Source organism: Mycteria americana, chromosome 8 (genome assembly GCF_035582795.1).
Source record: "Mycteria americana isolate JAX WOST 10 ecotype Jacksonville Zoo and Gardens chromosome 8, USCA_MyAme_1.0, whole genome shotgun sequence".
NCBI lineage: Eukaryota > Metazoa > Chordata > Aves > Ciconiiformes > Ciconiidae > Mycteria > Mycteria americana.
The window spans coordinates 17,835,040-17,861,929 of NC_134372.1; the positions used below are offsets into that span (position 1 = coordinate 17,835,040).

General features: G+C 40.8%; 1 protein-coding gene across 2 annotated transcripts in view; it reads left to right on the forward strand.

Annotated features, from left to right (window-relative positions):
* The window catches only part of WWC1 (WW and C2 domain containing 1), a 75,998-nt gene that overhangs the window by 33,338 nt on the left and 15,770 nt on the right, over positions 1–26,890 (forward strand). Inside the window, exons 2-11 of one of the 2 annotated variants that reach the window (XM_075509928.1) lie at positions 1,823–1,932; positions 7,874–8,077; positions 9,802–9,878; positions 10,816–10,895; positions 11,825–11,954; positions 12,518–12,664; positions 13,719–13,792; positions 19,069–19,311; positions 20,797–20,886; positions 23,281–23,819. In XM_075509928.1, the coding sequence (XP_075366043.1) occupies positions 1,823–1,932; positions 7,874–8,077; positions 9,802–9,878; positions 10,816–10,895; positions 11,825–11,954; positions 12,518–12,664; positions 13,719–13,792; positions 19,069–19,311; positions 20,797–20,886; positions 23,281–23,819 (1,694 nt within the window). Of the gene's footprint in view, positions 1–1,822; positions 1,933–7,873; positions 8,078–8,484; positions 8,504–9,801; positions 9,879–10,815; positions 10,896–11,824; positions 11,955–12,517; positions 12,665–13,718; positions 13,793–19,068; positions 19,312–20,796; positions 20,887–23,280; positions 23,820–26,890 lie in introns of those variants that run through there. The other variant, XM_075509929.1, reaches the window with a different exon arrangement.

Consider the following 26,890-nt stretch of genomic DNA (forward strand, 5'->3'; position numbering starts at 1 on the left):
CTGATCCACAGGGAAAAACATGGGATAAGGGATAGCAATCAGAAGTATTCAGATTCTATTTTACTTTCAGGTAATCTCTATTTTCTATACAAACATGCTTTTGGTACACAGTCTAGATTAAGAATAGTAAAAATAAACCTTTCAGTGAAACTTTATTGAGAAAGTTTCACAGTTCTATGTTGTGAAGCTCTGAGTTCTTTTTTGCACTGCAGAGCTTTAAATTAAATTGAAATGTTCTGAGAAAATAGTGATTCAAGCACTGCTTCAGATGGCAAAGGCAATGTGTTGAAAGTGAAATGCAGCAGTAAGTAAGTAGAGATCTTACCTGTCTTACCTCTGCTGTAAAACCTCACGTAGGTTTTACAGAAATGTTTCCACCTCATTCTTACCATGTACCAGACTTCCAGGTCATGTTTTGGCAGGGAATTATGTTAGTCATTAAATGTTGATTTTATGTTGAACCTCTTACGGTTGGAGGCTTTTTCCTAAAATTCCCCTTTACACTAATGAGTGTCTGTAAGATGTTAGTATGAGGCTACCAGTTGGTTGCTCAGTGCCTCCAGATGAAGTATGCTCAAGTGTGCTCAAAACTTAATAAAACTCCTTAACTGCCAGCCCTGCTGAATTACCTTTGGATATGAACAACTTTCTGCAAACCTGTTCAGTCTCTTACGGGGGGTTGGAAAATTGCTTTCTTAACCACCTTACCTTCCTGTGGCATGTGGCTTGTGTGTGGCAGAGTTCGATACAGTTCCGTGGCTGCTTTTTGACTGAGTTGCTCTTAATATGTGCAGCATAACTGCTAGAGAGGAGCTGTGGTGGTTTACGGTGTGCTTTCTGCCCAAAGGGCTCTTCTGGTAAATGCGATTCATGGGCCCAACATGAAGTCATGGCCCTCCTTCCAGATAGGCCACGTGTGGTGCATAGGGGTTGTGTGATGGATCTATGGGCCTGTGGCATATTATGCTTTTGGCAGCTGGATATACGAGATACCTGCAAGCTTAATTCTTCCTGGCTTGTGCCTCCCTGCAGTGATACACTTGGTTAGTTGGTGCAAGTAGTTTTGTTGGTGCAAGCTGAACCTCATTAGCTCAGAGTCAAAGAGAGAAAGGGGCATGGTTTCGGTGACTAAAATCTGTGGGGTCACTCAAGGAGTGGCCCCTTGGCTAAAGCTCTAAGCTTTGTTTTTAGCCATACAAGCCTTCAGACTGTTGCTGGATGTGGTCTCTAATAGAAAAACTCATCAGAGCAGTATTGCGGAAATACTTCCTCATTTGGATGGAGTGGGTTACACATTTTTGTGATACTGAGAAACTAATCTAGTTTGTCATTAATGAAACAGAACATATTGCAATGCAAATGAGTGGAGTTGCATGACAAGTGGTCCCACAGTCCTCAGCACTTGCTATTGATTGTGCAGTCTTAATTATTCATGCTATGCAAATTGCATTTCTCATCTTGCTCCTTCTTGTCTACATATTTTTGATACAGAACTTGCCTGCAAACAGTCTTGTTCTTTCAGTTGAGAGACGAGGATTGTTTCTGGCAAAGTTCTTATTGTTCCTTTGTCGAGCGAGTACTGGCTGAGCCGGGCAAGGCTTGGGAGCTCTGTCAAAATGAATTCATCTTGCTGTAACTTCAGATGAAGAAAGGGAAGAGTTTGTGGAGTATTATTTGATAAGAACAAAAGCTTTAAAATAGTTTTCAACTTTCTTTGTTTTCTATGCTGAAGCCCTTGTGGCACTTGTTTTCTGGTCAGTTGTTTGGAATAGACATGTAGGAGTGTTCTTTTATTCATCCTAAATATTATTTTGCATTTCAGGTATACTAAACCACTAACCTTTGCAGACTGCATTAGTGATGAATTGCCGTTAGGATGGGAAGAAGCTTATGACCCTCAGGTTGGAGTTTATTACATAGACCACAACACCAGTAAGTGACACATTATTGTATTTTTACAGAGTGATTGTTCTGTGCCTGTGTTAAAATACACTGAACACAAAATCGCTAACAGCATGCTTTGGAGTAGATGAGATCTGCAGCTCATGAAATCAAATCCTGTCCTTCATCATACAAGTTACTTCCTTCTCTAAAACAGGAATTTGAGACCTTTTGGTTTTCAGTTTTCAAATCAGCAATCACGTTCAAGCTGATACTATGGACACACCTCTGTAAGATTTGGCTCTACTGAGGAGTCCGACTAGGTAGCAGTCATTTGGAGTTTGTTCTTAGCCTGGAATTTGTCCTTGTGGCAAGACCATTGGAAACAGTGCAAAGGTCTTGTGTTTATTCCCCTGGCAGGGATAAACTGAATGACTGCACGAGCTCCCTGAGCTGCAGCAGTTTGCACTGCCTTTACTGGAGAGGAAACTCTCAAGTAGGATTGGGATATCCTGAGAGGTGTGCAAGTCGAAAAAGAGTTAAGTTCAGGCTTGTGGTATTTTTATTCTGTATCCTCAAACTAAGCCACTGCTTACTGTCTTTGTTAGATTGCTTGATAGACCAGAAGTGTTAAGCTTTATAAGCTCATTTGCATTATAAGAAAATACAGAACTTGATCTATCATTACGGACGTTGTTAGGAAATGTGTGTTGGGTTGTGCTAGAACAAATCCCCTGAAAAAAGCAATAAACAAAATAAATCAGCGACTTTGGTTCTCTTTACAGAACAGCTCTAATTGCAGTCCAGAAGTTCACAGCAGAACCATGCCCGGGCCCTTTTGGAGGTGTTTGTAACTCATGCAAAGAGAAAAACTTTTAAAAGACAAAAGTGCCTTGAAGTTTTTTGGGGTTTTTATTGTTTTTTGTTTGGTTTGTTGTTGTGGTTGTTTTTTTTTTTTTTAAATCTGCTTCTAGGACTTCAACTGAGAACTTCAGTAACTTTTTTTCAGCAGGTTACAAGATTTTTTTTTTTTTAATAAAAATGTGGAAGTCTGTTTGGTTTTTTTTTTCTTGGCTATCTTCACACCCTTCCCTTTTTCAGGAAAACATTTTCACCTGGCCTGAGGCTGCACCTTCCAGGTTTTAGCAACTTCTCTTGGTTATTAAAAATGCAGTATGAAAAAAGCCTGTTCTCAAAAAGCACTAACTGCCCTCTGCAATACAAAGATCAAATGTCTTCAGATGTGAAGGTGACACAAATATTTTTATTTAGAGCTTATGTCATCCCAATATCACAGTATTTACATATCTTTAAATGGCTTTATCCTAATTATTTTTCTGTGAGGCAGGGGATTTTGACTTTTCCTTTTGCAGGAAAGGATAGTGGGGAAGAAAGGGTAGACAAGCGTACAGGGTCACACAAGGGAGATCTGCAAGGGCGAAGACTGGACAAAATTTGCTTGAGAAGGTGCTGAATTGCAAGACACAAATTGGGGTCTCCTATAGGTCTGTAAGACCATGTCTTGTGTCCATTTCACTTCCACAAGAAAGCACGCTGGAGACTTAATGATGAGGTTGCTTTTTAAAGACAGTCTGAATCTTAATGCTTTTTCCAGTCTCATTTGGGTCTGGGCTATTCCTGTGCTGACCACACTTACAAAAGGAGTAAGAGCTGAGTTTAGAAGTCGTGTTAAGACTTCTTTTTACCTTCTTCCAAATGATTTAATGTTTTCATGACTGTGTGCAGCCAGGAAGGGAGAAGAACCTGGGCAAGCTCTCCAGAGGAGTCAAAAATATGGTTTCAAAAATATGGTTGGACTTCTCTTCCCTTCCCTCGTGGTTGGAGGTTTGCTGTATCAGGTGTTGGGATGTGGGAGGTGCCTACCAGGATGCTCCAGGCCCAGAGACAGGGGCATGCCGCCTTCCAGTGACTCTGAAGGGTTTTGCTGTGTTAGGCAGCAGTGTTGGATTAAGAGGTTCATGCCAATTCAGTTTTACCTGTACAATGCTTTTGGGGAAGCTGTTTGTTCCCTGTCCCTTCCTAGTGAAACATCTGTGGGGCTTGGTGGTTTTTCCCTTGATGAGTTCCGTCCTCTGGTTTATCAGGCAGTGACATGGATTGTTGTAGTAGATGTAATGTGGGAGCTGGCATTGTCCCCAAATAACAAGAAATAATCTTCAGCCCACCTTCTGAAGTGAATATTGGGGTCAGCTCTGACCACAGGAAAAACTTGCCTCAAGTAAAAGGAGAGGATGTTTCCAAGAGTCTTTGCTTTGTCCCCTCTGAACTTTCTCTTCAGTTTGAGATGTATTTTTATCTTCTAATTTGTCTTCCTCTCCTATCCACACTGGAGGAAGCTGAGTGCTTGTTGTCACTGTGGCCCATCCTAGCCAAAACCTGGGGCATTAACTTACTCCACCTGTATTTGCCTAAACAAGGATGGCTAACTGTGGTCCTGGGGGGACACAGTTCAGGTACAGGGAAAAAATCTTGATCTGAAGCCTGCTGTGGGACATGGAAGCTTGTCAGGCTTCCTGAGTGTTTCAGCTAGCAGAAACTGCAGCACGTAGGTGGGACAAACCAAATGTGATCTTAGTTGTACTTTTGAGTTAGCCCCAGGGTGAATGCACAAAGATCCGGTTGCAGGTCTGAACCCTATGTGGTCCGAGCCAGTTACCCCTAGCCTGTGCCACTCAAAAGCACCACAGGCTTCAAGGGTGTGCAGAGAAGGCTTCAAACCATGCTGGCACCTGCTTAATAGCAGTTGCTCTTAAAAAGTTTCACTTTTATGGGATGCCAGTGGCTACAAGACTTGACCTAGAATTTCAATTAAAAGGTTAAAAAGAAGAGAAACAAAATCATGACCCTGTTTCTCATGCCAGCTCTAATCCAAATCATGATAAAGCAAACCATATCCACTTATCTTCAGCTAATCAAGAGGCTCATCTTTGTGGTTTATGTTGAAGTATCCTCCAGAGAGTGTCTAAAACCTTCTTCCTCTCCAAGGTCTCTTGCAGATTCCCTGTTTAGGAAGGAACCGTCATCAGGGGTGTGAAGGGGATGGAGGCATGTTGGTTCTTGCTGCATACTTGAAGTATTTGAGACTAATTATCAGAACAAGCCCGAGGACAGACCTAAATTAAATCTAAAGCCAGGAGCCATTAAAAAAAGTGAGATGGAGAACACTTCTAACCTTCTCTCTGAGGCAAAATAAATACAATTAAATTTAATTGAGTACCCAGAATATTCCTGGTACGGTATTAGTGCACAGCCCTGAGTGTCTCTCTCTGGGAGAACTTCTTTGGAATTTGATTTGCACAAAGAAACGTTGGTTTTCTTGCCAGATGCAGATGCAAGCATAGTAAGACTACACTCTTCAAACATGAAACAATCAGATTTATTTGTGACAAGCTCAACATTAAATTAAAAATTCACAAGACAACAAATTATGTAATAGACTACATTTCTGTAGTCCTTTCATCTGACTTTTGAATGTATTTTGCATTTCTCAGTAGCTGGGACAGATCGAGAGCCCTTGGCCAACAGTTTCATAGATGTTATTTCAACATGTTATTACATGTTTGGAAATCAAAGCTCAAAGCTGCAATCAAGGGGATACAGTTAGTGCTGTGATTACTGAAAAGGTTGAGGTGAATATTTAGAAGAACAGGAACAAAGTTTCAGCACATAAGTGCATTGCCCATCCTCTCCATCAGCTGGCTGCCAAGTGTTCACTTTGTTAGGTGGTGTGCGTGTTTGGGGCAGTGTCAGTGTTTCACCACCTAACGGAGGTGTTCAGGATGATGTAGATTTTTATAGTCTTCCTCCTGGTTGCTTATAATGGAGGGATTTCCCTGCAGCAGCTTCCACTGCCCTTCTTGCCATTATAGGAAGAATGGGCTGCTAGTTTAAGGTAAAAACTGGAAATAACCAAGCTTGAAGAAGCCATAGGTACAGGTAGACTTATGACCCAGTATCCTAAATTAGACTTCAAGAGTCATGGGTACTTTGCTAACATACTCATTAGGCTTGAAATTAGGAGTCCTGAGTCATGGTTGCTGGTGCTTGCTCATGCAGTCTGTTCCAGGGAAGCTGCGTGTCTGGGAATATGGCGGGCAGCTCTTTGGGTAACTCGCAGCAGACTTTCCCCTTCTGGTTCAACTATGGAGTAAAGGGGGTTACTCCATCTGGGTGTGGGTAATGGTTGTCTGGAAAATGGGATTTGGGGGCAAGAATAGAGACAGGAGCCTGGGGTTTTCAGACTCTTGCAGTTGATATGCTGCTGTGTCTTCCTGACTTTTCTTATGCTCCCTCTAAGAGAGACCATAGTGCTGTCTGGGAGGGCAGCAGCACCTACAGTTGGCACAAGTAGCTGCTTTTTCCTCAAGTTACTTTGGGGCAGTTTTTCAGGTCCACGCTTAGCTTTAATATTACATCAGCTGAAATGTTGCTTCTGCTAGCAGGACCTATAAAGGACTTTTTGTTGAAATGCTTCTACAAACTATACTGTTAGTGTCTTAAAAGCTTTTTTAGTCATCTTTTGCAGCTTCTCTAAGTTTTGCTATGTAACTTGAAATGCCACGTGTTCGTTCGGGTGTTGAGATACTGTTAAAACAAGTTATTGCTGGAGTATCCTGCTAATTTTCTCCTCAGCATGATCATGGACAGCTTGTGAAAATGGTTGAGTGTCCATCCCTTGGGTAAAATCCTTTATTTCTATTTCTGCTCCTAGGATTATTGTCAAACTGTTCTCTTCCCTACATCCTGTGTATTGTGGTGTTAGTCTTACGCCTGACTCGCTTAAGAGCTGCTCATACCTTCCACCGTGGCAGCTTTTACTAAATATTTAAAGAGGCTCTTAAGATATGCAGATTAGATTCCTACTGATAGTTTCAAGCAGCTCCTTTTTATTAATTATTCATTATGTGGTAACTAGGCATCCTTATTCAAGCACAGTAGTTTAGACAGTTTAGAGCACTTAGTCAATTGGAATGCGAATATTGGAGTGAATATTGGAACCTGTTCCAAGCAAGAACATATAATAGCCTTGAAAGAGAAATGAAAAATATTTTGGACACTTCTTCACAAAACCGAGACAAATACTGACAATAAATTTGCCTAATTAGTATTAGGACTAGCTGCCTGTCTGTGACCTTATGCCTTTTTCATGATTAGAAACCTGAACAGCAATGTATCGGTTGTGTTGGGGTAACGGAGATGGAAGTGGTATAGCTGTTCATGACTGCGTTGCCTACGTTACCAAAAAATATTTTTCTTAAACTCCGCCTCCTGTATTCTGCAGTGATTTACTGCTGTGCCTGCTTTCAGTGAAGGAAATGTTTATTCCCCTTCTGAGATGCTGTTTATATAATGTCATTTGAGATGCTTTCATGAATACATTCTGTGATTTAATGAGTCTTTATTTTTACTTACCTATGGAATCTGAGTGAGAAGGTTTTCTTTCCCCTTTTTAATAAAAGCCACTTGGCAGCCAAAGAGGATGGGCAGAGTTGTAACTGCTTTCATGTTGTCAGATGCAGTATAATGCAGTCATGTGGCAATGATGTTTCCTGGAAGTTTTTTATCAGTGAAATAGTAGAGGTATTTTATTGGTAATGTTATAAAGCAGTTACAGTAAAGATAAGTCTAACAGTCAATGTCAGTATCTTAGAGCTTCTGTGTGCATATGCTTGTGTGGATGTTTTGAGAGACAGAACCAGGATGGCTTCAGCAGCAGAGGAGTTGGAGAATTGTACAATGATTTCATCACAAATTGTTCTGTACAGTGATTCAGTGTGGCAGAGCTCATTGGAGTTCATTGTGGGTCAATGGTCACCTCCTAAGAAAAAAGGAAAATGTCCTTATTCCACTTTTTTATTAGGGGATGGGGCAAGGGTCTATTTTAAAATATTGCCATAAATGGTGGAGCTTCTCCAGGCAGTGGTACAAACCTGTTTTCCATTGATTTGCCTCCTTCTGTTTTCTCTCTAAGAAACTACACAGATAGAAGACCCTCGTGTGCAATGGCGGCGGGAGCAGGAGCATATGCTGAAGGACTATCTTGTCCTGGCCCAGGAGGCGATTGCTGCACAGAAGGAGATCTATCAAGTGAAACAGCAGAGGCTCGAATTGGCCCAGCAAGAATATCGGCAGCTGCATGATGTTTGGGAACACAAACTGGGCTCTCAGACCAGTTGTGAGTAGTTAGTGAACTCTTACCCAATGACTTTCTCAGTCATGAACCCACTAGGACAGTAAAATGCTTGAAGCTGGTCCTCTGATAGAGCACTGGGATGTGTTATGCTGTGTCACTCTCCACATTTGCTCAGTTTGTCTCAAAAGCAATAGCTGCCTAGCACCTATTTGGTAAAGGATAATTATTATGAAATACTATTGTGGTTCGCTCAGTCACAGGAGTCAGTGTGCAGATTTTTAGCCTGGGCTTCAGCAAATGTGAAAGAATGTGGTGGTTGGCTCAATGTAAAAAATTAAGTTACATGGTATTTTCCTTGATTCTCCAGTCCAAAGTAGAGAAACAAGGCAAGAAGGCTCATCTCAGATAGCATTCCCAGGCCCTTTTGGAGTATATCATCCCAGGTAGTTGAGTGACTGTCTCGGGGAGGTAAGGGTCTGTATTTTATGCCATGTAAAAGCTAACATTGGTGGATTATCTCTCTGTGTATTAAGAACACTGTTTTGTGCTCCATATTCTTTGTCATACAGGAAATATCAGTACCTGTTGCTTCAAGAGTTGGTGCAGAAATATTTATAGAAGGCCAAATTTCCTCCTTATTGTTCACTAGTTAGGAGCTGGAAAATGTCCAGAGGAAGATTTATTTCCTGCAAGTCTTCTAGAATTTTTTTTTAATAATCCTTAGTATTGGAAACTTTTTATGTTCTTGCTAGCCACATCAATGGTCTGACCTCCCCCTGCTTCACTCTTGCCGAGTAATATCTTATGGTGGTGAATTCCACAGGCTAATCCTGTGCCTGATGTTAAAAAGTGTTTAAGTAGTTTTCTGTCAACTGAAGGATTCTTATTTGACTAGGGTCCTGTCTGTCATCTCTGAAGTAGCGTTTTCGGTCTTTTCTTAAGAGTAGTCTACCTAAGTACTGGTATACCAGAGCAATACACTAAGAGTGCTGTGAACATGAATTACATTGGCGTGATGTGATCTGTTTTTAAAAATACAACCAAACAGAAAGAACTAGAAATGCTTTCCTATGTTTTATAGTGCATAAACTGATGGCTGCAAGGATCAAAACATCTCCCTTGCCTACAGCTACCTCTAAAAACATTGCATGTTGGGGAGCTTCTGTACCTTCTGAAGCAGAAGGGTTTTAACCACTGCTGAGAAGAGAATTCTGCTCTTAATGGGACATTGATTTAATCCGGTGTGACACATTGTATGATTGGTCATGTCCTCAAGGCTGTGAGAAGGCTTGCATCGCATTTTTCAGTTTCTTCTCATTCTTTGCTCTTCTTTGTTTCTAAACATTCAGTGGATTGTTTACTCAATGAGAAAGTCTAAAAAAAAAAGTAAACTTTTATGCAATGCCTGTCCCTTCAGTTCTGTTAAATGCCTTTGGAAATGCAGGAAGCCACACTATTGAATGGAGCGAACGTGTTTGGGAGTCTGAGTTAAGTGTGTCAACCTGGAACAAATCAAGACTTTGGAGATGCAGGACATGCTCTGGCCTCTTTAGTATATGCTTTTTGTGGAGTACTTGACTGTACTATTACCTTTCCCTGCCTTTGGGGGGTGAGAAGAGATCTGGAAAATGGGTAAAAGGCCTACACCAGCAACGTGTGGAGATCTGAGTGTGCAGGAGTGATGGGAGGTCTTGATTTGTGGTGGGGCTGGTAGAAGAGTAGGGAGGAAGGCAGAGCTGCTAAACTGGGTGTTGTATTTGTTCTAGTGCTCTCTGGCTCATCATCAAGTTCCAAGTATGACCCGGAGATCCTCAAAGCAGAGATTGCTACTACAAAATCCAGGGTAAGTAGTATGAACGAACCTTTGCTTGCCACGAGTGATCTTCAGATATTTCCAAACCTCGTGGCAAATACTGAAAGGAGATGCTAAAGCAGTTGAAAGAGCTAATGTTGCCATTCTTAATCTAGGAGATAATTTATCAGAATTCTAAAATGTTGCCGTCTTAAGAGTCTGAAACGCCTTTTTTTCCCTTAGACCTTAGACTTCCTTGGAAGCTGCCAGTACATACTGCTGTACAGATACACTGTGGGGTATTTAGCTGCGTGCTGGCTCCTCGGTGTGCCGCAGCGCTGGAGAGCTGTGAGTTCTCTCCAGAGACTGGCAGCTGTTTTGTCCTGGGCTTAGTGTGGGTTGTTAGCAGCAGCAGTGTGTGCTCTCATGCAGAGCTCAGTTTGGGAAGAAGAAAGGACTAAAGTAAAGTAGGTCAGTCTGGCCTCTGTGGAGGAATATAAAACAGCAAGCTGTAGGGTCAGTGGATTTACAATATGTATTATCATCCTGCTGTGTTACTCATGCAGTGGGGCCTTTTAGTTTGGTATCTTGGAGGATGGCCTCTATTGCTGCAGTATAACTCCTGTCCTGATGCTTAATGGTTTTTTTAATGACTGGGAAGGTTTTAAACTTTACTGAGTAAAATCAACATGTGTTTCATTCCTGTCTCTTTTGAATTTTTCTCAGCTTTTCTGCTTATGAGGTTGGAACTTCCCTTGAGCCCCTTATTAAGTGGTGTAATATCTGGGTACTGGGTAAATCCCTAGCCAGTGATAATGTCCTGGTGAGGATGCAGTCAGGGCTGTTAGCTGCTGTTGAGATGAACTGATTATCTGGAAACTTTGTTTAGAGTACTGTCTATACTGAATAAGTTTTGAATTGAATGGGTAATGCTCTACCTAAATATTCATATAAATTATCATTCTAAAAATGTGACACCTTGTTACAGGTTAATAAACTCAAGAGAGAAGTAGCTCACATGAAGCAAGAGCTTCAGTACAAAGAGCATGGATTTCAAACACTGAAGAAGTAAGTTTGTTCTCAAGATCTTGTTTTCAGTGTAGAGCATCTCTGGCTTGTAATGCATCCCCCTCTACATTTATAAATAGCTGCCTAAATAACGTAAGCTGAAATATGTTGCTGATGATATCTTTAGGCATATGCAACTGAAAGCAGTACACAGCCATGGGGGTAGTTCTCTCAAATCAATGCCTGTATGTGATTGACCACATCAGAACTGACTTCATGGCAAAAAGACTTTGAACCAGACTCTCACCAGTTAAATGGTATTCTGTTTTGCTCAATATGGATGACACAGTACAGCCTATTGTCTTAACTGTAAGAGCTATTGTTTTAGGGCACTGAGGAAAAACTTGGGGTGGAGTGTAAAGGGAGGAAAAGTTTCAGGTACTTACCTTTGTATGAATAGACATCTGGCATGTTTTAAGTAATGTCACTGGTTAATATCTTATTTATTATAAACATCAACTGCAGTAGAATTCCTTTGAGAAGAGGGAAGGATGAGGCAGCTTGTAATTAGGTTGTGCAAGCAAATACATCTGTGCATGTGAGATCTGTGCCTGGTTTTTGAAATCATGACTGAAAATAAGGTAATTCTCATAGATGACTAAGTTGATCCTCTCTGGGTTAGAAACAAGGTAACTAGCAGCAATCTGCCCAAACATACTGTTTTGGGGGTTTTGTGTGCATCTTTGTCCTCCCTAAGGAGTCAAAGAGATGATATGGCTAAAATGAGAGTTCTGAAGCTTAATGTACTTCTGAGTGGAGTAACTTAGGTGGTGATGAGTGGGGTTCTTTGTTCCTTGTGTTGTCTTTGTTATACTTCAGAGTGTGTTTTTGTTAAAAATTAATGTCCAGATGCATGCATCTAGGATGATTAAATTAACTGGACTTTATAAAGTGTTAGCTTACTGTATTTTTTTTAAATTTCCATGCAGAATTGACATGAAAATGTCTGATACTCAAGGTGGCTACAAACTTGATGAGGCACAAGCCATTTTAAATGAAATGAAAGCTCTCAAGAAGGCCATCACATCAGGGGAGAAGGAAAAACAAGACCTCATTCAGGTATTGAAACAGGATGACTTTATAGTATTTTGTGTCGCCATTGCTATCAGACTGAATTTCTGAGAAGTAATTTAAGTATTTTGTATTTCAGATATGTGATCAAGATTTTTATTAACATAAATTAGTTCTGTATTGTAGTTGGACTGCAGCCTTTTTGTTCTTCAGATCCTGGAAATAAGAACTATAAAATATAGCAACTAACAGTAGTAAGCACTTGCTTAGAGATGAGTGTTTGTCTCAGCGTTTATTGGTCAAGAATGAACCAGTGTGACTGTATTGCTGTCAAAGAGCAGATCTGGACAAGCCATGAAAACACTGTGGCCCACTTGGTCTGCCATCTCCAGCAGAGAGCCTGTCTGTCTGCGCTAGACGGTATGCTAATGCCTGTGGCTGCTTCGTGCTGTGGGAGGTGCAGTGCAGCCATGCCTGACCTCATGTTTGCAGGGCCTGAGTGTACACAGTAAACATGGTCAGATCATAATCATGTAGTTTAGGCTAAAGCTATGTAGCTTCTGAGGTACTTTGAGCAGAAGTGAGCTCACCTCATGACTTTATGGTTTTAGAGCTTAGCCAGGTTAAAAGACAGCTTTGTGAATGACAGAGGATCCCAGTCAGACCTGTGGGCCAGCAGTGTGTCTGTGGAAAGCTCCAGCCCTTTGTTACCCCGGCAGTACCTGGATGTCAGCTCCCAGACGGATGTTTCGGGAAATGTGAGTAATGCGTCAGAAACCAAGTGCATGTGGAGACATTCCTCTGAACTATACGTAGTACTGCCTTAGCACGAGTTTCCAAGCATGGGCAAGTATCTATGAAACAATTCCTTCTCTTGGTTTAAACTTCAGTGTGGCCTTCATTTTTGTGTGCAGTGTTAATGTATCTTTAAAGGCAAGCTGCTGTTTCCCCACACTGTCTCTATTAGAACAACCCAGGTGGGAATAAAGGGAAGGAAGTTTTATTTTGCCCGTAGGGGTAGCTTCTTGTGATACAAATACTCCCTTAGCTCTTTATAGCAGTGATATGCTACTAGACAAGAAACTTTCAGCAGCTAAGTATGGGCTAAATTCTAATGAGGACTCTTCCCTTAAGAGTGCATTTGGCTTTTGGTATGTTATGAGTGAGAATGATGGCATATATGCAGATATTTTGATGCCATCAAACGTGTAGTACTTCAGTCCCACTTGTGCAACAACATAATAACTGTCAGGTTGGTGCCAGCCTCAGCAAGGACTCGATCAGCACTGTGGGTACGTACCATCATGTGTCTCACAGGACATCACGGAGGCCTCTCCTGTGAACCTTTACTTAAATGTTTGCAGCCACTTTCAGTCAGGGCCACACATGTGACTAAAGATCTGCAGATTTGGGCATGATGGGATGTCCTTTGTCTTTAAGACTTTACAACCAAAGCAAGATGTCATCCAAAACAAAATGCAACACAGCACTTAAAGGTTGCAAACAGCATATAAGAAGAAAGATTACAAAGCTATTTTTGTGCGCATGAAAATAGAAGCCCGAGATAGATGTGGTAGATTTTCTTTTTCTGATAAACTAGGCCCAAAAGAGCCTCTGAATCTTGTGGGTTTTTAAGTATTTGAAGCAATCATGAAAAATTTAATCAAAGGCAGTATTTTCCTATTCTGTGATTGGTTTAACCAGTAAATGAGTTTGACAAGAGCAAGTGTAACTTGTAACATCATCAATTTCAATAGGGAATATCAAAAGAGGAATAGTTACTAAGTTGCTGATTTATATTTTGTGTCTCAGTTTATTACCAGCAGCAATAACCAGTTGGCTGAGAAAGTAAGATTACGCCTTCAATACGAAGAAGCGAAGAGAAGGTAATTCTTTCGACTGTTGTACCTTTTGGCTGTCACACAGCTTATTCTGAAGATACATTTCACTAGAAAAGGTGCCACTCAGATTGAAACCCAGCATTACTGCTAAATAAACATGGTAATTTTTGAGCAAGTGAGGCAATAGGCTTTCTGGGCCAACGTTATCATTCAATAAATAAATAACCATCCTAGAAACTACTAAGGAGTGACTAATACATGAAGAATTCAGTCTGGCCACACCTGTGGGGACATAAGTGGTTTTGCTGCCTGTTGCCAATGCTTCCCCATTCCTAATAAGGAGACTGTACTGCAAGGCATCTTCTTACCTTATTCAAAATGAAATGAATGTTTGCATGGCTTTAAGTCAGAGTAAGGAGAAAAGTATATTGTGTTAACACCTAAAATATCAAAATATGGTCAATGACTACAATTTCAGAGCTTGTCTGCTTATCTCTAAGAATGTAAGTTTTCACCCTTGCCCTCTGATCTGAGGTGAATGAAGAATAGATTTTAAAATTTCATATCTACTTAGCAGGCTAATTTAGGCAAAAGTTTTCTGGGCTTTACTTTTTTAATAGGTAATAGCTAACTCAACTGTTTAGAAAGTACCTCTATTTTTATGGATAAATACTCAGTTAAACGAAAAACCACCAAGCAGTATTTAGACTTTGGCTGGGCTAGTCCTTGTTCAGCGATGTAACCATCAGTGGTGGTGATTTCAATTTTAACTGCTCTAAAGGGACTTTGCAATTCCAGAAAAACAAACTTCAGATGCATGGTACAATCTGTACTTGCAATATATGCAAAGAGAAGGATTTTTGTCCAGTCTCTGGTTAGAGATAAGAGCTTTAAGGCTGAGGTTACTCCTAATGTTCTCATTTTAGTATAGTGGCGTGGTCAATAGGCCATGTTTCTCAGTGGTATAAAATTTCATCTGTATCTGTGGCAGTTGGCAAAGACTGTGTGTGCCCAGATGCTTTTTGACATGAGCTCACACTTTTCTTCCTAGGTGGAGCAATTTTATCAGAACTGTCTGTTTTGCCAATCCAAGATGAACGTCTACCTTGACATTAAAATCTTTCTGTGTCTTTTTAAAACAACATTAATATTATTAACCCCCCAGATGGAGTAGTTAATTTTTCAATGTTAAAACTGCTCTTCACTTTTAAGCTTTGCTCAAGATTTCAATTTAATTCATGCTGACTTTGCGTCTTCAGTTTGACGTGAAGCACTCTTACTTTAGCCTGTATCTTTTCCAAGGAGGGGTGAGTGAATAATGACAAACCTGAGAAGATAATTAACATGCTTTTTAAAAAAAGACAGAACTTTATAAAGGCAGCACAATAGTTCATTTGAAGTAATGATGAAGGGCATACAACACTGTCTTGCAGTTAAAGAAGGTTTGATACCTCATGTTTGTCTTAGGTTATCTATAGATTTTCTCAGAGTTTAAAAAACATTATCATGAGGAAAGATGGGTCTGAATAGGCATGAATAATTGATGCTAAAATGAAAAGATCTCCAGCTATCAGAGCACTGTAGTTTTGGCATAGTCTTTAGTAGGAGCTGCAGAAACAAATACCTTTGCTGGTTTTAAGCTGGAAGAATACTATGGATATAGTGACTCACAAGGAACCTTCTGCTCCTGTGAAAATTCCTCCTTGTGATGTTAGAAGTGTTTCCTGTCCCCACGGCACAATATTAAAATGTTCCAAAAACACAATAGAAGAGCAAGTACTTTGCCCATGCACGTATTATGAAGGGAGCCAAATGGTGGAAATGCATCTGTCTTATTAGCTCTGCATTGTCTGAAAGGTAAAACTTAAGGCCTTGAAATCAAGATGATCCCATATTAATTAGGTTAGAACTACTAGATTTATAAAGGACTGATGATTTTGAAAGTGAACTGTAGCAGACACTTTTTATATTATTGTTGTGGACCAGACTAAAGCCACAGATGTAGGTGAATATCCTGCTGAACTTCACCACGCCAGAACTGTCAGGGTACAATTCTGCATGTTCCCTTACCCACCACTAAGTCCTTTTCTTCCACGACTTGGTGAGATGAGAGCCCTAGAGCAGATAATTTTAAACCTGCAAAAAAGAAGAAAGGGCAACAGCAGTGACAAACCTTTAGCTTAATCGGTTTGGAAACTGATAATGAGTATCATGTCAAAAGAGATGTCAGTGCTACATCTTAACATGGAGATAGCTACTGCAGCATAAATGTAATCAGAGATGCAACTAAATTATGTTGTACAATTTCAGACGTATAGTGGTAACTTAGTTGTGTAGCACTTGCACTCTGTGCACTGTTTTAGTTCCTTCAACAGTTAAACTTTCAGCTTGGGTTTTGTGTGACTGGTGGTAACTCTGGGCTTTTAAAAGTATATTTTATAATCTCCTGAGATGGACTATTTCAATGTCACATTTAGCAGCATTGCAACAATGGTGGGTACTTGGCTGGTCAGTTTTTAGACCACACCTCCCACTTTGATTTTTTTTTTCTGAAGAACAGAGGCTGATCTGATATAGGATTGTTAACTACTGGTTGTGGATGCACATCTTAATGTATGCTTCTGTGGAGATGCATGTGCTCTGAACAATCTCCAAAGATGCTAAAAATTTTACGTGTTATGCCTATATCACAGATAAGTACCAACCTTCCCCAGTAAAAAAAAAAAAAAAAAAGAGACTTGATATGACAATGAATAAATCATCTAACTACCTTTTCCAGGTAAGAAGGAAACAGTTAAATAAAACTTGAGCTTCCTGTTCTGTATTTTGTTCAGCCTTGCAAGCTAGTGGCCATTCAGAAAGACTGTGTGACCTGAGCCCAGTATTACTGGTTTCTTTGCAATGCAAACCTAGTATGGCTCAGCAATGATATAGTTCAGACTCAGTCGGTGAATGCTGAAGGGCTGGAGTTTTCAGCCAAATGCCAGACAGTCTGCAAAGCATTTCTTTTGTAATGATGCTGTTTTATTGGAAAAATAGAATACATAAACCTCCTTTTAACTGAGAAGGGGAAAAAGAATGATCATTTACAAAGGGTAAAACTTGAGGTTAGTTTAACAAAGCTGTTAGACTCGGAAATGCATAGAGAACAAATTCCAGTGGAAAAGCCATATCCATGCAAATGTATGCCAAAAGTGATCAGATTAATGCCAACCAATCCTCTTAAACTCATATCCCTTCAAAATGCACAGAGGAATTCTTGGATTATGATTTAATGCCCCTGTTAATTCTTCATTGGAGCACAGTGTTGCACTTAATCAGCCACTCAAAAACAAAACAGCTCCTAAGAAGACCTAAAAATAGTTGAGCTGAATATCTATCAATTATGGAACTTTAATTAGAGTAAGCAACCTGCTGTGGGAAATGGGTTTACAGAAAGTGAGGCTTCTCTTCAGAAAGGTGATCTCTAGCCTGTCTCCTGTGATGGAGGAGGCAGGCCAGTCTGTGTGAGCCTAATCCTTCACAGGCTCTCCTGGGGCTCCAGTTCCTCTTGGCCTCTGGAGCTTGGAAGACAAAGCTTTATTCTTCAAGGCCATTCAGCAGTCGTGTAGCTGCTGCTGCTCAGATCTGCATCTTATTACTTACTCCACACACTTTGCTTTTGCTTGTTGGCATTCAGTTTGCTCTGTGCCTGCATGTGTGCTGGTTTGCTGGAGGAAGCGTGCACCATCCTGTGCACTTCTGTAGCATAAACCAAATTCTAGAAAGACATGAATCCAGATTAGTACCCGCAGCTATATGTTGTGCCCCATTTAAGTCCAGTAATTCTGTCACCAGATCACAAAGCCCTTTTCAAAGGGAGATGAATATTGGACTTTCATTTTACACATACAGCATTCCACTTCTATTTCTTATGTATTTACTAAACCTGAGTGAGAGATTAACCTGAGTTAATCACGTGAAGGGGCATGTATGCCTTGGCTCTCTAGTCTTCAGTCAAGTGAATTGTTTTTGCAAATATCTTGCTTTATATCGCAAGATACTTTTTCTCCTTGTTTGCCGTCTAAGCTTTTGTAATTTCTCCACCCCAGCCCATTCTGCCCTTCCCTTTCCTTGCTCCCCACTCCATCATTTTTGGACGTGCGAGTTCCAGAAATGGTAACTTCCTTGGTAACTCTTATTCAACTTTAGCTTTACTATTGTTGCTCACCAAACTACCATGATCACCCCATCGGGTCATGAAGAGTTGTAGGTCAATGAGTCCAAAGGAGAGAGCTTCGTTTGGGAAGACTGACATTACTTCCCTTAGTTCTGTATCCTGGCCCGCTGCTGGTTTTTTGCTTCCCTCTGTATGTTGCATTGCAAAGTTGATCATTTGTGGAGCTAACTGATGAGCAGTTCAGATACTTGGGAAATTGGGAATGGGCAGACAGTTGGAGTGAGCAGCCTCCTTACCTGCCACAAGCTGTGCTATCCTCTGCTGTCAAGCAAAGCTCTTGCTAAATTCTAGATCTGTATTGCTGTTGCTTTTAGTAATCATCTTCCTGCCTGAGATCGTGTGGTATGGTACTGAAGGATTAGTGATACAGACTTTAAACTGGAATGATTATCTAATGAAAATAGACTTTAAATTTCATGCAAATAAGTGGCTCTGGATTTAGGTAGGATCATATTGCCTCTTCAACTCTTCACATCCCCAGGTGCATGTTGCACCTGCAGTAGCCTAGCTCTTTAACGTGTCTGAAACGCTTAGTGTTGAGTCAATAGTTGGATTCTTCCAATAGCAGCATGCATATGATTAACTTCCTCATTGTAAAGACAAAATTAGTTTCTAAACTTTTGAGTAACCACTGATCTTTATCAGCCTATCTGAATTTTATACAGAGAGTATACAGTTCTTTTCCATAAAACTGATTAAAGATCAGATATTTACCACATGATACTCTCCACACCAAGTACTGTGAGGTCATTAGCTGTAAGGCATATGAAACACCCTGTAGTATATCTGACAGCTTTTTTTGAGATCCAGAATTTCTGTTATACTATTCCCTGACTGGTGGACACTGCAGGTTAGCTAGAGACTTAGCCTACCATTGGGAGCAAACCTGAGTTAAAATCCCATTCTGCATGTCAACCTCCCGCAGTGCCATCACTTGACAGCGCCCTGGTAAGGAGGGCATGAGGGTGAGGGTAGCTGTCGCTGAGCTGAGAGCCTTCTTCAGGGCAGTGGAAGATGTGGTTGGTTATAGTTCACGTTTGTGTATCTGTGGAGCAGTAGATCAGACACTCCTCATGGAATAACTGCTTTCTTTTTGCTGCAGAATAGCAAACCTGAAAATACAACTGGCTAAGCTTGACAGTGAGGCCTGGCCTGGTGTGCTGGACTCTGAGCGGGATCGTCTAATATTAATTAATGAGAAGGAGGAGCTCTTAAAAGAAATGCGATTTATTAGCCCCAGAAAATGGACTCGAGGAGAGGTGGAGAGACTGGAGATGGAGAGAAGGCGCCTAGAAGAAGACCTTCAGGCTGCTAGAGACACTCAGAGCAAAGCTCTAACTGAGAGGTAGGTTACTGGGCATAGGACAAAGCTTGCTTTGTTGGACAAGAGGTAATCAGGAGCGAGCAGCAACATCCCCTGGCTGAATGCTGATAGCAGTGTGCCCTCAGATTTCCAAGCAGACTGTTTCTACTTACAAGGTTTCTGAAATCATCTCCCAAAAGAAACCGCCTACAAGTCTTACTCCCCAAGTGGGGAAAGGTGGTTGTTCCTTCAAATGGATCCTGTATGAGAACGTAACGAATGCTCAGAATAGCCCAGTATAATGTTAGTGTACTATAATGTTTCTGTATGCAGCCAGCTCCTCGCAGCAGCTTCTACAGTTGCTGTGCACTCTGGAGCTTGGTAAATGTCAACAGATGGAATTTTAAATTTTAAAAATTTGTTGTTTGTTCTGAGGATCCTTGTATGTGATTCCTGTAGGAACTGGTATTTGGCAGGGCTGTGGGAGTTGCATGGAATATCCTCTGAATCTGAACTAGCTGAAAAAAATGCCAACTATCCTCCCTAATTTTACTTGTGTTGCAGGGGAGATCTCATGGGAATGTACAGTGAGGATGAATACTGCATTAGGCATTGCCTACAAGTGCTTTACAATCCGGATGTATTAATGTGGGTGGCTATGGCAATGTTACTTTTAGCTGCAGTCTCTTGAATATATATGGAATAGGTGTGTTGCATTCACTCTCTGTGGCTCTGTATTTTCATTTCTTCTACATGCTCAGTGTCCAGACTACACCAGTTTTCTACATAGTCTTTTCATGGTTTTATCATGCTGGAAAAATTGTAGGCATCTCAGATGTTTCAGCTGCAGGACTTCACCAGCCTGAAGTATCTGTGGTTCGACAAATGTTTCTGGTCTTGCTGTAAGATGAACACTTTCGTTTGTGATCTTCAGGAATATGGTCCTGTTCTAGTGTGCCAAAGACGTAGCATGTTTCTGGAGAAGGATTTCTTGTCTGGAGGCCTGTTGAGTTAGAGAATGAGCACCCAAGTGCACATGTTTGTGTCTCAAACCAATTCAGATGTGAAATAAAACTGAGATGTTGCTGAAGTCCATAATTCATGTAAAGTCGTGATGAGATGGTTAATAACTAAATCACGTAAACCTTAGTCATCCACGGGTCTTACCGAAAGCAAATGAAAGCATTTACACCTTTATTAGCATAGTAAGTATAAGAATGCAATAGTGTATAGCAAGCAAAATCTGCCAGACTTTTTTTGAGGCCTGATCCTAGAACCATTAACTTTTATAGTACCAGCTGTAATTATTTTCCCTGTTGTGAATGTTTTCAGGGTTGAGTTCCACATTGTAAGAGTATTCGAAGTTGGTAAACACCTACGCATCTTGACCAAATTCTGTCCCACTTTATACCATGTATTCTTACTAACTTTTGTAGGATTTCATAGAAAAAATAGAATTTTCCTTTACTTCTCATTTTAAATAGTAAATGCTGCTTTAGCTCATCTTTTTCTTCTACCTTCTCCTAGATTGAAGTTGAATAGCAAAAGAAATCAGCTAGTCCGAGAACTGGAAGAAACAACACGATTAGTTGCGATGTTGCACACTCAGCTGAAAAGGTACGTAACCTTTTACAGAGGTGCTTTAACTGCATGTGGTGTAACTGCCTTTCTCTGTTAACAATTTCATCTCCCAACTGAGAGGTCTAAAAGGCCTTTCAGTTATAGTAGTGACCTAAGACCCCTGTGTAGTCAATGGAAAGAGAAGCCTCGAGGATTATACGTCCCACTCAGTTTAGATGGGTGCTTTAGAATGGTATAAATAACCTTGTGGTGGTGCCTCTGTCTGACAACAGAAGGAGTTTCCGCAATCCCTTCTAGTTTGATATGTAACATTTAGGTGACTAAGGATAGCTGAGATTTTTTTACTAATGTTTGAATTACTGAAGTATTGTGTTAATAAAGTATGTTAAAGACAGCTTAACACTCACACAGCAAGTGAAGTGAATCTTAGTAATGCAACTACACGTTAATGTATGAGAGTCATGATAGTATTTCTCTAAATTAATTCCAAGTGTGCTGTTGCTTGCAATGTAGACAATGTATTGAGATATCCCTGAATCTGTTGTGGTTCATATGGCATATAGAAATGTTTCTGCAGTCATAATGTGGTCTGGTTGTTCAGGCTGTAGTTCTGGAAGAGCACAGGATTACTGTTTCCAGACAAATGCATGACTGCAGGCAGTAAGGCCAAATCATCATTAGCTAAAACTATGTTTTTATCTTTTTTATTAGGAAGAGAGTTTCGTGGGGGTTTTGTTTGGTTGAGGTTTTTCCTATCAGTGTGTACTGAATTTACTCTGTTTGTAGCTTCTGCTCTACTTGGATTCTGTTTCATTTTGTGAAGATGACACCGAAAAGACTGGAAAGAAGTCATAATGCAAGACTGACATGTAAATAAGCCACCATGGAGAATAGCTATCTGTGATGCTCTTATGCAGTGGAAATGCATCATATTTTCATTTCATCTAGCTGATTAGGGATCTTTTGAGGTGACCAAGAAGCATGTGAAACTAATTTCTTCCTAACTATGTGCCCAGTGTTCTTGGCATGCTCCTTCATAAGAATAAGCATTTGTTATTAACCCCACAATGCAAAATGTCTGGCATTCAAAGGTATGCACAAAATGAAGTTGAGCCCAGTTTGTTGATAGGAAAAGAGTAATTAAAAACACCTCCCTTTTGACAGTGAAATACACTGAAAAGCAGTAAATGTATTAGTCCTCGCCAGATCTATATATACTGCCAAAATACAAAAACATTTATCATGTTTCAGTTATGTTTCACCCAAAAGCTTTTCTGAACAAACGTGATACAGTGCACATCTGTCATACAAATGCAGAAGACATTTTGTGCCAATATTATACTAAATTCTGCATACTTGCCTTTTTTGCATAAGGTCATGGGCATAATTATACGAATGCAGCTTCTAGCTTTTACCCCATAAATAATTAATAAGGTATTATTAGGCTTATTAACATCCTCACTGTTTTTCAGTGGGGCAACTTAAGCCACTTATACATATGCAGAAATTTTTCAATTTCTATTAGCTAATCCATATCTGAAGTGAGGGTTAAGGGTCTTTAAACAGTCAGTAACAAGCAAGGTATTTAATATCTGGAGCAGGAGTGTTGGTTTAAATGGAATTTCTAGGGATGGTATAAGTTGTAGTCGGTACTGGAGGATTTGTTGGGTCTTCTGAGCAGAAAACAGTGTGCTGTGGTGTCTGGGCTTTCTCATCTGAACAGACTTCTATTCAGCACCTGCTTAAAATTAATTTTGCTGTCAGTTATGTTCTGAAACTAGATCTCTAGGGATAAATAATTTGTGTGAACTGATTTCACAGCCCAGGCCCAACTTGCTCTCCTGGCCCTGGATTCCATGTAGCAGTCTTTCACGCAGGTAAATCCTGCCAGTTTTCTGGTAACTGCTGGTAACCCTGAGAAACTGCTGTGATCTCTGAGGGCCAGCTGTGATACTGCCTTTTGGCTGGGGGTCCAAGATTGAGGCAAGTGGAAGAAAATTTCCATACGGACAGACAGGTGGTTGCGATAACTTCATCTTCTTGCATGGGCCTTGTTGGTTTTTGTGGACTGCTTTGGAGATTAACAGGAACTATAGATTTTTTCCAGACAGATGTGGGAGGAGAATGTTGTCACTAATTTTAATTGATTCAAGACTATTCATTAGAGTTGTTTTGCCTAAACAAGGACTCTTATGAGGTTGATATGGTGAGTAGAAAAATGTGTATGAACTATATTATTTTTATTGAAAAGTGACCCAACTTTTCCACTGAGTAGAATGTGGTTCTGGATTGTTGTGGGGACTAATGCATATGGCCTGAGCTAACAAAGCAAAATGTACCATGTGGGCTTGGAGATTTGGTGACATTTGCAGTGTTTCCCTGAGAAATCAGGAGATACAGTATAATGGTTTTCTGACTTTTTTCCTTCAGTCTCTCCACCAGCATGCTTTCCCTCTCCTCGAGCAGCAGCCCTGGTTCTCTTGCATCTAGCAGAGGATCTCTTGCCACCTCCAGCCAGGACTCATCCACCTCAGCCAGTTTCACTGATCTCTACTACGAGCACCTGGAGCAGTTGGAGCAATTGGACTCGGACTATCAAAACAAGCTTGACTTGCTCTTAGAAGGAGCCACTGGATTTAGACCATCAGGCTGTATCACCACTATTCACGAAAACGAAGTAGCGAAAACTCACAAAGCAGATACCACCAGTCGTATACAGGCTCTGAAATCATTGTCTGGTACTCCAAAATCCATGACTTCGCTATCTCCAAGGTCATCTCTGTCCTCTCCATCTCCACCTTGCTCTCCACTGGTGATAGACCCACTCTTAACTGGTGATGCCTTTTCAAGCCATATGAATTTTGATGATGCAGAGTTAAGTACAAATCTCTCAGAACTCACCCTAAACACTGGGAGTGGCAACTGTAGACTGGAAGAGCCTAGAGCAGGAGATAAACATCTAGGTCAAGGTATGGTAACAAACTATTTGCATGCACATGCGTGCATTTATTTTTAATGTAGTTTATAAAGCATTGAGAAGCAAGTATTTCAAAAGCCGTCAGTCATCTTGATATCTTTGTGTTGAAAAGTGTATTCAACTGTGTGTTCTACCTTGCTTGGGAGAAAGGGTTGTTATTTTAATTTGTACACAAAAAGTACTGCTGATCTGATGAGTCTTGCAGAAGGCTGTATCTAGGTGTGTTTTTAGTGTACTTACATGCATGTGTACACAAATTACAGGGATTTCATGTGCAAATATAAGTGGCTGTGGTGGGATGCCTGGTTTAATTTGGCACTTAACTACTCAGAATGTCGTCTAGTGTTTTGGATCTGAAATTGGGAGGCACGTAATGCCATATTGACACAAAGTTTTTGGCCAAGCTTTTGAGGAAGACTGGGAAAGGCATTTAGTTTAATAGTTAACAAATTGTAATAAAAATCATTCTCTGCCACCTCAGCATACACAACATCTTGCTCTGGTTCCCAGTAAATTAGTGGCAATGAATTTATTAACTTCAGCTGAGCAGACATGTCAAGGCTGTACTTGAATTTCTGCTGGTTTGAGGGGGATGGTCTCTTAGCAACAAAAATGTGTTTAGATTGTGAGCATAATAAAATAAGACATTTAGAGATAGTGGATGTTCTCATACATGCATATGGCTTATTGGTGGGTGGGAAGGGTTCATCCCTTTTTAGAATGATGGCCCTGCTGAAGTGGATGGAAAGCAGTAGGCAGCAGTCAGGGCACTCGTGCTAGGGCCTATCTGAAGCCTTGCGACTGTAGTTGGGTTAAATCCAGTGGAGATGAGTGAAATGACTGGATTTGTAACTGCAGTGAAGAGCAGCTTTAAAGGCAATATAAACTTGCGAGCTGTAGTCGTATGAACCAGCAGTGCAGTTTGTTTCTGTTTTTCATAGGATTATAAAACAGCCTATGTGAATAAAGGGAACTAGCACCATGTTATCACTGCCTTCTGCATTAGGAAGGCTGATACTATTCAAAATACAATAAAAGACATGAGTGCAGTTCTTCCCCTTTGAGCTACCACTTTCCTACAAGCAAGAGGTATTATGCATTTGAGTAGGAAACAGTAATTATTCTTATTAGAACTGGGCACTGATCAGTTTTAACCTTTTTAGCTCTTCAAGATTTGTCAAGGCTGTTGAAGTGAAAGCTCAGGTGTTAAGCAGATTAAGTGATTAGTACTGTTAGCCAGTCAGCAGACAAAATAATCACCATAAGTAGTTTATTTCAGGGCAATAATGAGATGAGATTTTACTCCTCAGGCATTTTGTGGGGGGTTCAGTGTAACACCCGGAACGCGGTGGATGGATCTGGGGTGGTCAGTACTTGGCCTCATGGGCAAAGCATGCTCACGTGTTCCTGTAAGTAGAGCTGAACAGTATATATCTGAGGGATTTGCTTTTTGTTTCTGTTAGAAAATGTCCCTGCTACCTTTGAGGCTGAAATAAGGTTTCCACTCTTACCTGAGTAATACCTGAGCGATATAGGTGAATCTAATAGCAAAACCTGGAATCTGGCAGAGTCTGGCAGTCTCTGAGGAAATGGCGCAGATGTGAGGACAGTGCATGACATGGTTCTTCAAGGCCTTGTCACGGTGTGTCCAGGAGAGCCTATGGAGGGGGAAATGGCAGGAAGCGAAGAGCAAACCTTAAATTCTTGGTATGAGTGGAACAAAAAGTGAAAAAACATAGGAAGTACTATCTGCCTAGTTGGAAATACAGAAGTGAGTTGAGTCATTTCTGAACTCTTCCGTAAACTTTTTTTAGTGTGATACCTCTTTAGAGACTTAAAACAGAAAATCCGAATTTTATGTTAATTAGCCACATGAAAAAGTTACAGGTTCAGTGTGTGTGTAAGACTTGCAGGGCTGAGCTTCCAAGTCCTTTGCAAAAAAAGTAAGGAAAAGGATGGCTGCGTGATGAATCCTTTTCAGGGAACCCGTTCATCTTTATTCGGGTTTACACTTTAGCATTCCGCTGTACAACCAGATACCCACTTCGTTGCTGGGTTTTGTGCACTCTCTGCATTGTAACCCCTTGGCCGCAAGGTGCTCAGGTGAAGTGGTCAAAAATGAAGACTTTCTGGGTTTAAATGACTAAATGGTATTGGCATTTGAAGGAGAAAAAAAGGTTGAGCCTGCTGGAGTCTTACCTGTGGTGTCTGTCCTGGTGAGGAAGCCTCATGCGGAGGGATTCACAGAGTGCCGTTTCTGGGAGCAGTGTGTAAAACTCAAACTTGATTTAGAAAGCCAGCCAGTGAGGAGGAAATTATTTTCATATTAAAACCATGGAATGGGGGGTAGAAAGCAGCACTAAGGAAAGAAGAGACGTAGTTTTGACCCTGCCCACATACCTCCAGCATTGCCCAGAGTATGTGGAGTGCAGCAGGGGCCAGGCCCTGGCATGCAGCAGGAGGGAGGATGGATTAAACTGTGAATGCCAGCATTACATGCATCCATTTGTTTCAATTAATGACTGATATATTGTGTTACAGATGCTAACTTTTATTCATGTGGTTTGGCCTATGGGGAAAAGGTCTGGACATTTATTTCTGTCCAACAGTTCCATGGGAATACCAAGATGAAAAATACCATTCAGTGGTGGTGTCAAAAAATACATGGATAAATGGGCTGAAATTCCACATGTGCACTCAGTATATTGGTGTTACCTGTAGCACCCTCTACTGTTGATTGTAGAACAAGTCCTGATATTATTCCATAACCCTATGTTGACCTTGCACACTTTTTGCACTAGTATTTTTTCAAACCTGTTTTTAATTCTTTAAGTGGCTTTGAGACTGTGCAAAAAACCCCCCAAACTGCTTTGTAATAAAGAAAATATGGGATGGAAACCATATATTGGTTTGGGGGCATGTGCTTTCCTAAGGCTACAGGAAAGAGGGACCACTTCTGAAAGATGAAAGCCCCTTGGAGAGAAGCGCATTGCCACACTTCTGCTGTGGGGTTACAGCTGCTCCCAGTGTGACAATGCGGCACCTCCTCGCCCTTCGAGTAGG